The sequence below is a fragment of the Zingiber officinale genome, chromosome 8A, assembly GCF_018446385.1.
Source record: "Zingiber officinale cultivar Zhangliang chromosome 8A, Zo_v1.1, whole genome shotgun sequence".
NCBI lineage: Eukaryota > Viridiplantae > Streptophyta > Magnoliopsida > Zingiberales > Zingiberaceae > Zingiber > Zingiber officinale.
In genome coordinates this window covers 10898863-10909717 of record NC_056000.1, presented here as the reverse complement: position 1 = coordinate 10909717, position 10855 = coordinate 10898863, and the positions used below count along the sequence as shown (strand labels likewise).

Genomic DNA, 10855 nt, shown 5'->3' with positions numbered 1-10855 from the left:
CTAGGCCGGAATGGAAAAGGAAGATGTAGTAAAATTTTACAAGTTTTACTTTGTTAAATCCGTAGATCACTCCATTAGTTTTGCTCCCTTTGGTTGAGAGTGTATTACAATTTACAAGGACTTCATACATAATTATTTTGTATAATTAAAAAAATTATAAAACTTATTTTACAAGAATATATTTTTTGTTGAAATAATTCTTCTTTTTGATATTCTTTATGAATCTATTCTTTCTGAAGTTCCTCACTTTCTTTTCTTTCTTTCGTTTGCTGTTCACTGTAAATATAAATAAGGATAGATCGACTTTATCATAAGCCAACCAAACATGTGCATGGGCCTAGCTAGCTAGCCGACAAAGTCGTGAAAAATTAAATCGATCCTTCAGTTCTAAGATAAGAATGCTTTATAAAATAGTTTTTAATTATTTCTTATTTAACAAAAAAAAAATCTAATTAACATTCCCTTCAAATACGACAGTGCATGGAAATTCAGATTTAAGATTATATATATATATAAGCAAAGCACGATGAGTACACGCACCATATATATATAACATGCTATCCCTCTTTCGGCCAACTAGGAATAACACTATACGCGTTCAAGAATCTTGTTCCTTAGCCACTATTTGTTTTTTCTTTCCATCAAAGGCAGCCAAGTTAGCCATGCCATCATAAAGTTCATATCCTACGTGAACTTCCACTACGTGCCCCACTTGCATCTTCATCCTAAACAAACACGGTCTCACTCTATAAATATAGGTCAGTTGACACACACAGCCTTCGTTGATCAATTAGCCCAAGCAATGTCTAGGATTCATCCCACAGTTGTTAGCAGGAGTAACATCGAAGAGGAGGAGCAGCAGCAGCAGCTTCCAACTTCTACTGGTGCTTCGGTGTGGACAGTGTGGAAGAAGTCGAGCATGGCTTTTCATGGCACCGATGGCTTCTCCATTTACGATGGCAAGGGAAAGTTAGCCTTCCGGGTGGAGAATTACTCGAGGAAGCACAAGTGCTTTGCAGGGGAGCTCCTGCTCATGGATGGAGCAGGAAAGGCCATCATGGCCTTGAAGCCTCAGGTACATAATTTACCACACAACATCTTTGCCCGATCTTAAGTAGTTGGGACAATTACGATTTGAATTTGATGATATTGTAGATCTTGAGCATGCACGATCGGTGGACCGGATTCAGGTTCGAAGACGGCACAGAGACGAGCAGCAGCAAATCCCACGTTTTCTCCATGAGGAGAAGGTCCATCCTGCAGGGTTGTGACGAGGCAGAAGTGTTCATGGAAACGGCAAAGGGAGGACCGGCGGTGCCCGATTTCCGAACGGAAGGCTGTTTCAGAAGAAGAAACTGCAAGATCTTGGACGAGGATGGCCGCGAAGTGGCGAGCATGGCTCGGAAGAAGGCCAACAAGTCGATCACTCTGGGGGACGATGTGTTCAGCTTGGTCGTTCAGCCTAACACGGATGTTGAGCTTGTAATGGCTTTTGTAGTGATCATGGATCGGATATGCTAGAGATCAAAATTTTAAAGCGAACATAGAAATTGTTTCTTGTATACTCGATCAATGGGTTTGCAAGCTGAAAATTCCATCCACATCTTCCAAATCCTTTTCTTTTATAACTGAACCTAATTTGCAAGGACATACTTTTCAGATGAAACAGAGCATTTCTTGTTTCTAGGAGACTAATTAACAATTTAAAAAAAGCTAGCAATTGAGTTACAGGACAAAGAAACTGCTATACATCAAACTGATGAGAGCATTAAAAGGGGATCTTAATATTTATATTTAATCTTTTGCACATGCGTTTGAGCAACATTACTGGATGAGGGATTTCAAACTGATCCAAATCTACAAAATGAAGGTCCTCTTTGCCTTTGCAAACTGTGCTGGGCGTTCTAGAGTTGATTCATAACCACTAGCCAAAAGCTAGCTTCTTGAAGAATTCATCAACAATCAATTACTCACAACTAATTGTGCTCTGATAAAAAAAAAGTTGAAGATTCATAGTTTAGCAGCATCTGTTTATGGTAAGGTATTATTTGTCTGAACTGATCACAGATTCACAGGTGCAGAGTGTGATGTCCGGATTGCACAACTACAATATGCACGACACTCACCGTCCACTCTCAGTTACATGCATGAATGGATCTAAGCACTGGAAGTCAACCCCTCTATTATGTGCGCTGACGTATTTATCGACATTTATATATACATTTAAGTGGTTGACCTAACCTAGTAGTACTGCTACATGACACAGCTTTCACTAAGGATTTTTTGAATGTTGGCCGTAGTGGAATCTGTGTAGATTTTCAGTCGAGAAAATGTCAACTCATCGTTCATGCATGCAGATTGCAGACTGTTCAGATTACAATTATAACGTTAGATCGCACTTTGTGAAGATCAAAAGCGGAAGTGATAATATCTATCAAGGCATGCGGTCCAATTGATTTAGGTTGACTTATTTGGAAAATATTTCACAGTGCTCCATTGTTGATTAATTTACACCAGGCAAAACAGTATCAACTTTACAAGTTCAGCTTTACGGTAGGTAATGCCTGCAAAACAATTACAAGAAAGACAATGCTCAAAACAAAATACGCAAACTAAACAAAGGCAATGCTTCGATAATGTCGAGTTGGTCACAATTTACAAAGTTTCAGGGTTATAATTCCAATGCTCTCGTAATGCAGATTTAACTATTTAAGCCCCTCTGGACCTTCATCCTCTCCCTGATCTCACTTGCTGCTTCCTCCTCTCCCAATTAATCCAAAGTAGTCAATGGGCAACTCCATGGCGTGCCCCTGCTCCAAGTCCCCGAAGGAGCGCGTCTTGGTGATGCGCTCCGACGGCAGCCTCCTCAAGCTCAAGAAGGGCGTCACGGCCGACGAGGTCGCCGCCGTCCACGTCGGCCACAAGGTGGTCTGTTGCGGGCCGCGGCGGTCCACCGTCGTCCCCGGGACTGCTGAGCTGGACTCCAAGCGCCTCTATTTCTTGATGCCGGCCGACAGAGTGCTCTGCCAAGACACGTTCGACAAGTTCTGGAGCACGGGGGAGAGCAAGCTGCTGCTGCCGGCCAGGAAGAAGGCAGCAGCAGCGGCAGCGGCGTCGGGGGTGGGGGAGGGGAAAGCAGAGGAACCGATGGTGCCGGCAGGGTTGCCTGAGGCGTCGGAGAAGAGGTGGGTGCAAATGCAATGGAGACCGAAGTTGAAGACGATCGAGGAGATCGCTTCCCCGGCGTTGAGTGACTTCTCGAAAAGCCGATCGCCGGAGATTAAACGAGCAAGAACAAAAATTCCGTCAAGCCCTGGTGGTGATTGAAATGAATCTTTATTTGAAGCTATTAGCTGATCTAACTTCAATAGATATCTTCACGAAGGCCACGAGAGAATCACTGCTTATGCTGCTGTTTTTTTTTTTTTTTGGTTTTTGTTTGTTTGTTTAATTTCTATAAACAAAATAAAATAAAGAATTTCACAACGCCAACAAGGCCCAAGGTACTTAAACAAGGCTGATTTAAATAAGCCCTTGATTATTGCTTATCAGTGAAACTATTGAATGTGAAAGGAAAAAAAAAAAGGAATTTTTATGGTCGAAACAAGAATTTGATCAAGTAAAAATTGAAGAAAGATATAGACTTTCCATGGTGAACAAATTGTAACGCTACTTTTTGTTGGTCGAATGTTGTTTAGGCTACGTGGGCATTCCTCCTTGGACGTATAGAGTATGACAAAAAACACTAGCTAGCATAGTAAATATTGGAAATTGATTTTGGTAATTAATAAACTTGAGAAAGGACCATCTTCTTCGTATTAAACTATAAATTATTTTTGAATGAAGAGAAAATGAAATACTGGGTGATGGCTTGCCTCTAAAGCTTTCATTTGGCAACCTAATGAGCTTCTTTTGGTTGCTTCTGAAGCTGAAAACACTAGGGTTTTATGTTCCAAACTCGAGTAATTTTCTCATCTCTTCTCTACGATTTAAGTAGTGAGTACAGATTTGTTAAATTGAGAAATTTCAATCTACGAAATATTTTTGTTTCTTGCTAATATAGCGAGTAAGGTGGGACCCCTAAAATAGGGTTTGACGTTAGGAAAATCAATTGATGTGACGGTCAAAGTGAAAAAATGGTCAACTCTCGGGTCATATCAGTGTCATAATGAAATAGGTCTAGTGTCACCGTTGAGTGCTCTGGCTGACCGGACTAAAGGGTCGATCGGACATGCTAGGTACATCGCTCGGCTAGACCGGACTCTATACTCAAGTATAGTGGCCGAGTGCAAGATGAACTCCTAACATAAGGTATGACTGGATATATTGTACAATATAAACTCGGTCGCCTCAAAGGCTGGTTGAGCCTTAGAGTTCAGCTCCCCAGTTCTCCAAAATGAAAGGCTCTCAACTGACATTCGTTCGACCCCAGCATCGGTCGGACTTGCGGGGCTCAGTTCCGCACTTTCATGAGCATAAATCTCAGTCTACAGCTGGTCAGCCCAAAGTCAGTTGGACTCTCTCTAAGAGACAACATTGTTAGAAAATCGTAACAATCTATCAAGGAATATGCTATTACTCTGATATATACATACAATAGAGCCTTCCTCCGCCAATAGGAAGATTGTCCTGCATACTACACCACCCAACATACTCCGACATAAGAGATTCTCTACCGCCTCATTAATGCGAAAGTTATGATAAACGATACAAAAAGGGGTTCATAAGGAAGCGCCCTAAGTTGGGAAATAATATTATTTATATAGTGTGTTGTTGATTATAGAAAAAAACTGTGTCCTAATAATCTAGGTTGATAATGTCCCCTTGAGGAGCTCATAAGGATTGTCATGTAAACCCTGCAGATGGACTTAGTCTGACATGACAATAAAGTTGAGTGATACTACTCTTGGAGCTAGATATTAATTAAGTGAGTTGTCAGTAACTCATTTAATTAATGAACATTCGATATCTTAAACACAAGGAGATTAATGCACTCATGATAAGAAGGATCCCATAATGTAATTTGGGATTGTTACGGTAGTTCAATAATAACTCTTTAGTGGTATGAGTTATTATTGATGAACTTGAGTTAAGTGTTCGGGGCGAACACAGGAAGCTCAAGCTCATCGGGAGAACAGAACCAATTTCTCCTCTCGGTCCCTGTTGTAGCCTCTATAATGCCTTGTATCCGCAAAGTCCACTTCTTACCCAAGTAATGGGTCGGATACATCCTTGCTTGGAGCAAGGGGACCAGCCAAGCATTATTTTGGAGCTCATGTAGTGGCCAACCAAGCCATGCTTGGTGACTAAGCATGGGGTCGGCCATAGGTAAAGTAAAAGGAAGTTTTGTTCAAAACAAAATTTTGTTAAAATCTTTCCTTATTTGTAGTTATTTACAATGGTTAAAAGAGAGATTTTATTTTATTAAAATCTTTCTTTTTTTTAGTTAAAAGAAAGATTTTAATTTCTTTTTATAGCCATCCTTATGGTTTTAAAAGAAAATTTTAAAATTTTAAAATATTTCCTTTTATAGCTATCTACAAAAGGTTAAAGAGAGATTTAAATTTTGTTAAAATCTTTCCTTATTTGTAGTTATCTATAATGTTTAAAAGAGAGATTTTAATTTTTGATAAAACTTTCTCTTTTTGTAACCATGATCTAAAAAGGAGAAGTTTTAATTAATCTTTTCTTTTTTTAGTTGTCTACATGTTTTAAAAGAGAGAGATTAACTTTAAAACTTTTTTTTATTGCCATGTACAATAGAAAATTTAGAAAAGAGATATTTTAATTGTTGTTAAAATTTTCTTTTTTAAATGGGAGACCACAAATAAGGAAGTTTTAATTATGTTTAAAACTTTTCTTTTTTTGCCTTGACCAAGGATTATAAAAGAGAAGGAGAGGGTACCTCACGAGAGACACAACCCTATTCTCTCCTCACTTTTCCTTGATGTGGCCGGCTCCCTTTCTTCTTATCCTTACTTGTGGTCGGCCCTCTCATCCCCTCATCCATCAAGGGCCAGTGGCACAAGAGAGGTTCATCTTCATCTAGATCCGAGGACATACAAGGGACCTCTCTTCCTCACCTTTGGCTGGAGGCAATTTCATCCTTACTTTGCTAAGGCCGGTGGAACAAAGAGAGGAAGAAAGCTTGTGTTCGATTGCTTGGAGGAGAAGAAGAAGATAAGGTAATTTCCTATTTTGGCATCCCTTGGTGGCTCGAGACACTTGGAGGAGAAGAAGTGGTTCGAGTGGATTCCATCTTGGTAGATCGTTGCCCACACAACGTCCAAAGAGGAGGAGAGGAATGCAATAGAAGATCAATAGGTCTTTAGCTACAAAGAAAGGTATAACTAGTTATTTGTTTCCGTATCATAACTAGTTCATGTTCTTTGTATAGATCTTGAAAAATCAAACACAAGAAATTATCGGTTTTAAGTTATCATTTTTGTTATCGATTTTATTTTTTGATTTTATGTTTTGATAATATGCTTCTATTGAGGTCTCTATAGTTAAATCTAGTTTATTGTAAGAAGTTAAATATCCGATTTTTTTGAGAGGCTTTGTGTAGGAAGTGGTGGATGATCTCATACCCAAGAAGGTCTAGTGTCTTGTCATGTTTAACCTGGAAGCCGATTTTTGAAATAGATATTTGATAACTTCTGTAATATGATTTAACTTAGGAAGATCACATCGGTTAAACTTGGAGTAAAAATGTTAAGTATCATTTCCAATCCAAGTTTAACTTCTGAAGGACAATTTGGATTAATAATGTTAAGCATTGTTTGCAATCCAAATTTAACTTCAGTAGAACACATGGGTATAGGATAGTTCTATGCTTGTACAAATTTTTGTACAGGAGAACTAGGACGGTATTCCGAGTAACAACCAATAATTGGTATCAAAGCTAGGTTTTAGCCTCTGTGTGTTTGGTTTTTAGTTTAATTATGCGCATGTCATACATATTTTAGGCAAGATAATAGTAGGATGTGCAAATAGATTAACTCTGTGGTTGCAGGCTCCAACTATTATGACCTATTATGATTATGTGTGATTGGACCCTCGGACATGTTGAGGGCATTTTATGTATGTGCATGATTGTATGTATTAAATACAGCAGGAGCTGTATTAGTTTTAGGATTTTATATTTTGTTCGATCTAGACTTTATATACATTCCTTTGTGGAATATAAGACCGATATATGTAAAATTTTATTTTTGTCGCGGATTGTATCATTGTGAGGCGTGGTGCTATTTAAGGACCAGAGACGCAGCGGAAAAAAAAGCAAGATAAATGCGACAACTATACCCGTTTGCGGTGGCTAAAGTGTTGGTGCGGGAAGCATCCGACGATCGAACCTGAGTTTTGATAATGGCAAAGGATTCAAAGTTAAGAGTTGTTGTAATCTAACATGGTTGAATGAGTGTTTTAGGAAAGTCCTAACTACGGTTAGGCAGATGGAAAACCCTAGGGGGTGGTAACCCTAGATCATAGGGGGTGGTAACCCTATGCGGAAAGTCTTGGCAGGTCGATGGCTTCAGGCAAAAGTCCTAGGGGGTGGTAACCCTAGGTGGAAAGTCCTGGTGTCGCGAACCAGGTGAAAGACTGGACTAGCCGGGAAGCGGATGTCCAGCAGGAAGTCCGGAAGCGTCGAGTGCTGAGCAAAAGTCCAGTCAATCTGGAGGATCGACTGGCAACAGGTAAATCTCCTGTGTGGAGTAGGTGAGGACGCGTTCCCCGCAGAGGGAACAGTAGGCGTCGGGTCGACCTAGGATTTCCGGTTGGAAATCCGAAGTCAGACTCGGACAGTCCGAAGACTGTCAATTCTTCTTTACGATGTTTTATCTTATTCTAACACTGTTTTGCAGGGGATTTTGCTCGGACTAACCTTTGTTTGCAGGTGAGGAACCTGCTGGAAAAAGGCTGTCCGGGCGCCCGGGACCAACTTTTATCCCTGCCGCGACTTCGCCACGTGGAGCATCCTGGTTGGGTGGCCACGTCACACTCCAGGCGCCCGGAAGGGATCCAGGCGCCCGGAACATCATATAAAAGAAGGGTCAAGGTGCAGCTTCAGAAGAACAACCATCTAAGTAATCTCCCTGCGACAAGCTGCTAACGACTCGATCCAGAAAGTGCTGCAGCGACACCCCGACAACCCGGAGCTTCGATTTAGTCTTTTGTTGTCGGTATAATCTGTTTACTGCTTTGAATTGTAGTTAATCTGTAATAGTTTTATCGTGCTTATAGTTGTTGCCCACGGAAAGCGATCAAGGATCGCGGGCCTTCGAGTAGGAGTCGCTTTAGGCTCCGAACGAAGTAAATCTTCCTGTCTCTCTGTGTTTGTTATTTCTTTATTCCGCTGCGTTTTTACTCGTTTGTTTTACGAATCGAAAGAGATAGCCATGAACGTTATTCACCCCCCTCTAGCGTGGTCTCGATCCAACATAAAGATGGCAGTAGCTAGGGTTGGCAGCATACGAAGGACAGTGATGGAAGAGGCCATAATAGTTGGAAAATTATTTTTCCATATTTATTGCTTTTATTTGCTGTGGTGTGTGTGTGTATGTTAAAATCCTCATCTTAAATAACTAAGTGGGAGAGAGATTTATAAATAAATTCCACGGTCTCCATTACTGGTTTGTAAGTGATGCAAACAAAATTGCGCGTTGGCTATGAATGCCTTCCTCCACATCGGATGAGTTTGTTTGCGGATCACTAGATCAAACTTCCTTAATGGATGATTATAGGAAATTATTTAGGATGTGTGTGATTTTCTCCATCTGAAGGGGCACAATTCTATTTAGTGGAATTAGTATTAAGTAATGGTATACACTTAGACACATTTAATAGTATCCTCTTTATCGGAGTCACTGCTATTATTTGTGTGACCGAAGAAAAACCAACTATTAATTTGTCATAAAGCTAAGTAGTTTCCTCTTACAAATTATTGAATTTGTATACGTTCACACTATCGTGGCATATAAAATTCATGGTGTTTGAGGAAATTTTATTTGTCATAAAGTTAGGTTGACAAAATAAAATTAATAGGTAAAACCTTCTCTTACAAATGATTGAATTTGTATATGTTCACACTATCATGACATACAAAATTCATGGTGTTTGAGGTAATTTTAGGTTAACAAGATAATTAATGGGCAAGACCCTCCTCTTACAAATGTTTGAATTTGTATACGTCCACACTATCGTGGCATACAAAATTCACGGTGTTTGAGGTGTTGGTAAATTTAAATGATATTATTTTGAGGAATCAATATTATTTTAAATTCTAAAGTTTTAACCAAATATTTGATCGAAGACAGACCAACTATTAATTTTATTTGTCATAAAGTTAGGTTGACAAGATAATAAAATTAATGGATAAAATCTCCTCTTATAAATGTTTGAATTTGTATACGTCCACACTAACGTGGCATACAAAATTCACGGAAAATTTTGAGGTGTTGATCTTGACCAAATATTGTGTGATTCTTAGGATTTTAAATAGTTTTCAATTCCCTAGTTGAAGACACTTACAATTCCCAATTATAATAATTGGAAACAAAACTTGGACACTTAGGTGGACTGTCCTCTTAGAAATGAGAACAATAAAGGTGTATCTTATTCATTAATTGTTGAAATATGTTTAATGGTGTTATCTACCGGTACCTGGTGTGTAGATACGGGAACCACTGATCATGTCTGCAATTCATTGCAAGGGTGTCAGGAAACCCCAACGACTACATGAAGGAGAAATCACCGTTTACATGGGCAATGCTACGAAAGTGGTGGTTATTACAGTGGGAGATGTTTATTTATCCTTTGATAGGAATAAAACATTGATTTTGAGAAATTATCTTTATGTACCAAGTTTTAGAAAGAATTTGATTTCAGTTTCTAAACTATTTGAGGATGGATATTCTGTTTCTTTTGATGACAAAGTGGTTGTCAAGAAAAATAAAGTGATTATCTATTCTGGTACATTAGTTGGTAATTTGTATCCAATAACTCCCATGATGCAACAAATGAAAATTAATAACACATCTTCTAATTCTAATAAGAGAAAGCAACCTTTGAAAATGAATCAAATATATCTTTTGCATCTAAGGCTAGGTCATTTTAACTTGAGAATGATTCAAAGGTTAATAGCCAATGGACTTTTGGGGTTCATTGGTGGTGGAAAACTTTCCAACCTGCGAGTCTTGCTTGGAAGGAAAAATGACTAAGAGACCTTTTAAGGCAAAGGGGTATAGAGCCAAAGATGTGTTGGAATTAGTTCATTCTGATTTGTGTGGACCTATGACTATCTGGGCAAGAGGTGGTTTCGAATATTTCGTCTCTTTTATAGATGAGTATTTGAGATACGGGTATATTTACTTAATACGCCGCAAGTCTGAGTATTTTGATAAGTTCAAAGAGTACAAGGCTGATGTGGAGAAACGTCATGGTAAAAATATCAAGACACTACGGTGTGATCGTAGTGGCAAGTACCTCTTAGGAGAGTTTAGGAGTTACTTATCAGAGGTCGGGATTCAATCTCAACTGTCTGCACCTGGTACACCCCAATAGAATGGTGTGACAGAACGAAGATATATGACTCTTATGGAAATAGTTAGATCAATGATGGGTTATTCAGAATTACCAAATTCATTTTGGAGATATACTCTGGAAACGGCAGTGAACATAGTACCTTCTAAGTCAAAACCCTCTACTCCTATAGAATTATAGAATGAGTGTAAGCCTAGTCTGAAGCATATTAGGATTTGGGGTAGTCCAACACATGTGCTGAAGGGAGACACGATAAGTTGGAGTTATGATTAGGAGTTCACTTGTTTATGGGTTATCCTAGATAAACGAAAGG

At 39.1% G+C, this 10855-nt stretch overlaps 1 protein-coding gene across 1 annotated transcript; it reads left to right on the top strand.

Moving 5' to 3' along the window:
- Window positions 1-764: 764 nt before the first annotated feature.
- LOC122011668 (protein LURP-one-related 5-like) lies at window positions 765-1600 on the top strand. Its single transcript, XM_042568043.1, has 2 exons — window positions 765-1075; window positions 1156-1600. Exons 1-2 carry the CDS (start codon window positions 803-805, stop codon window positions 1519-1521), a joined length of 639 nt encoding a protein of 212 aa, XP_042423977.1. The 5' UTR covers window positions 765-802; the 3' UTR covers window positions 1522-1600.
- The last annotated feature ends 9255 nt before the right edge of the window (window positions 1601-10855 follow it).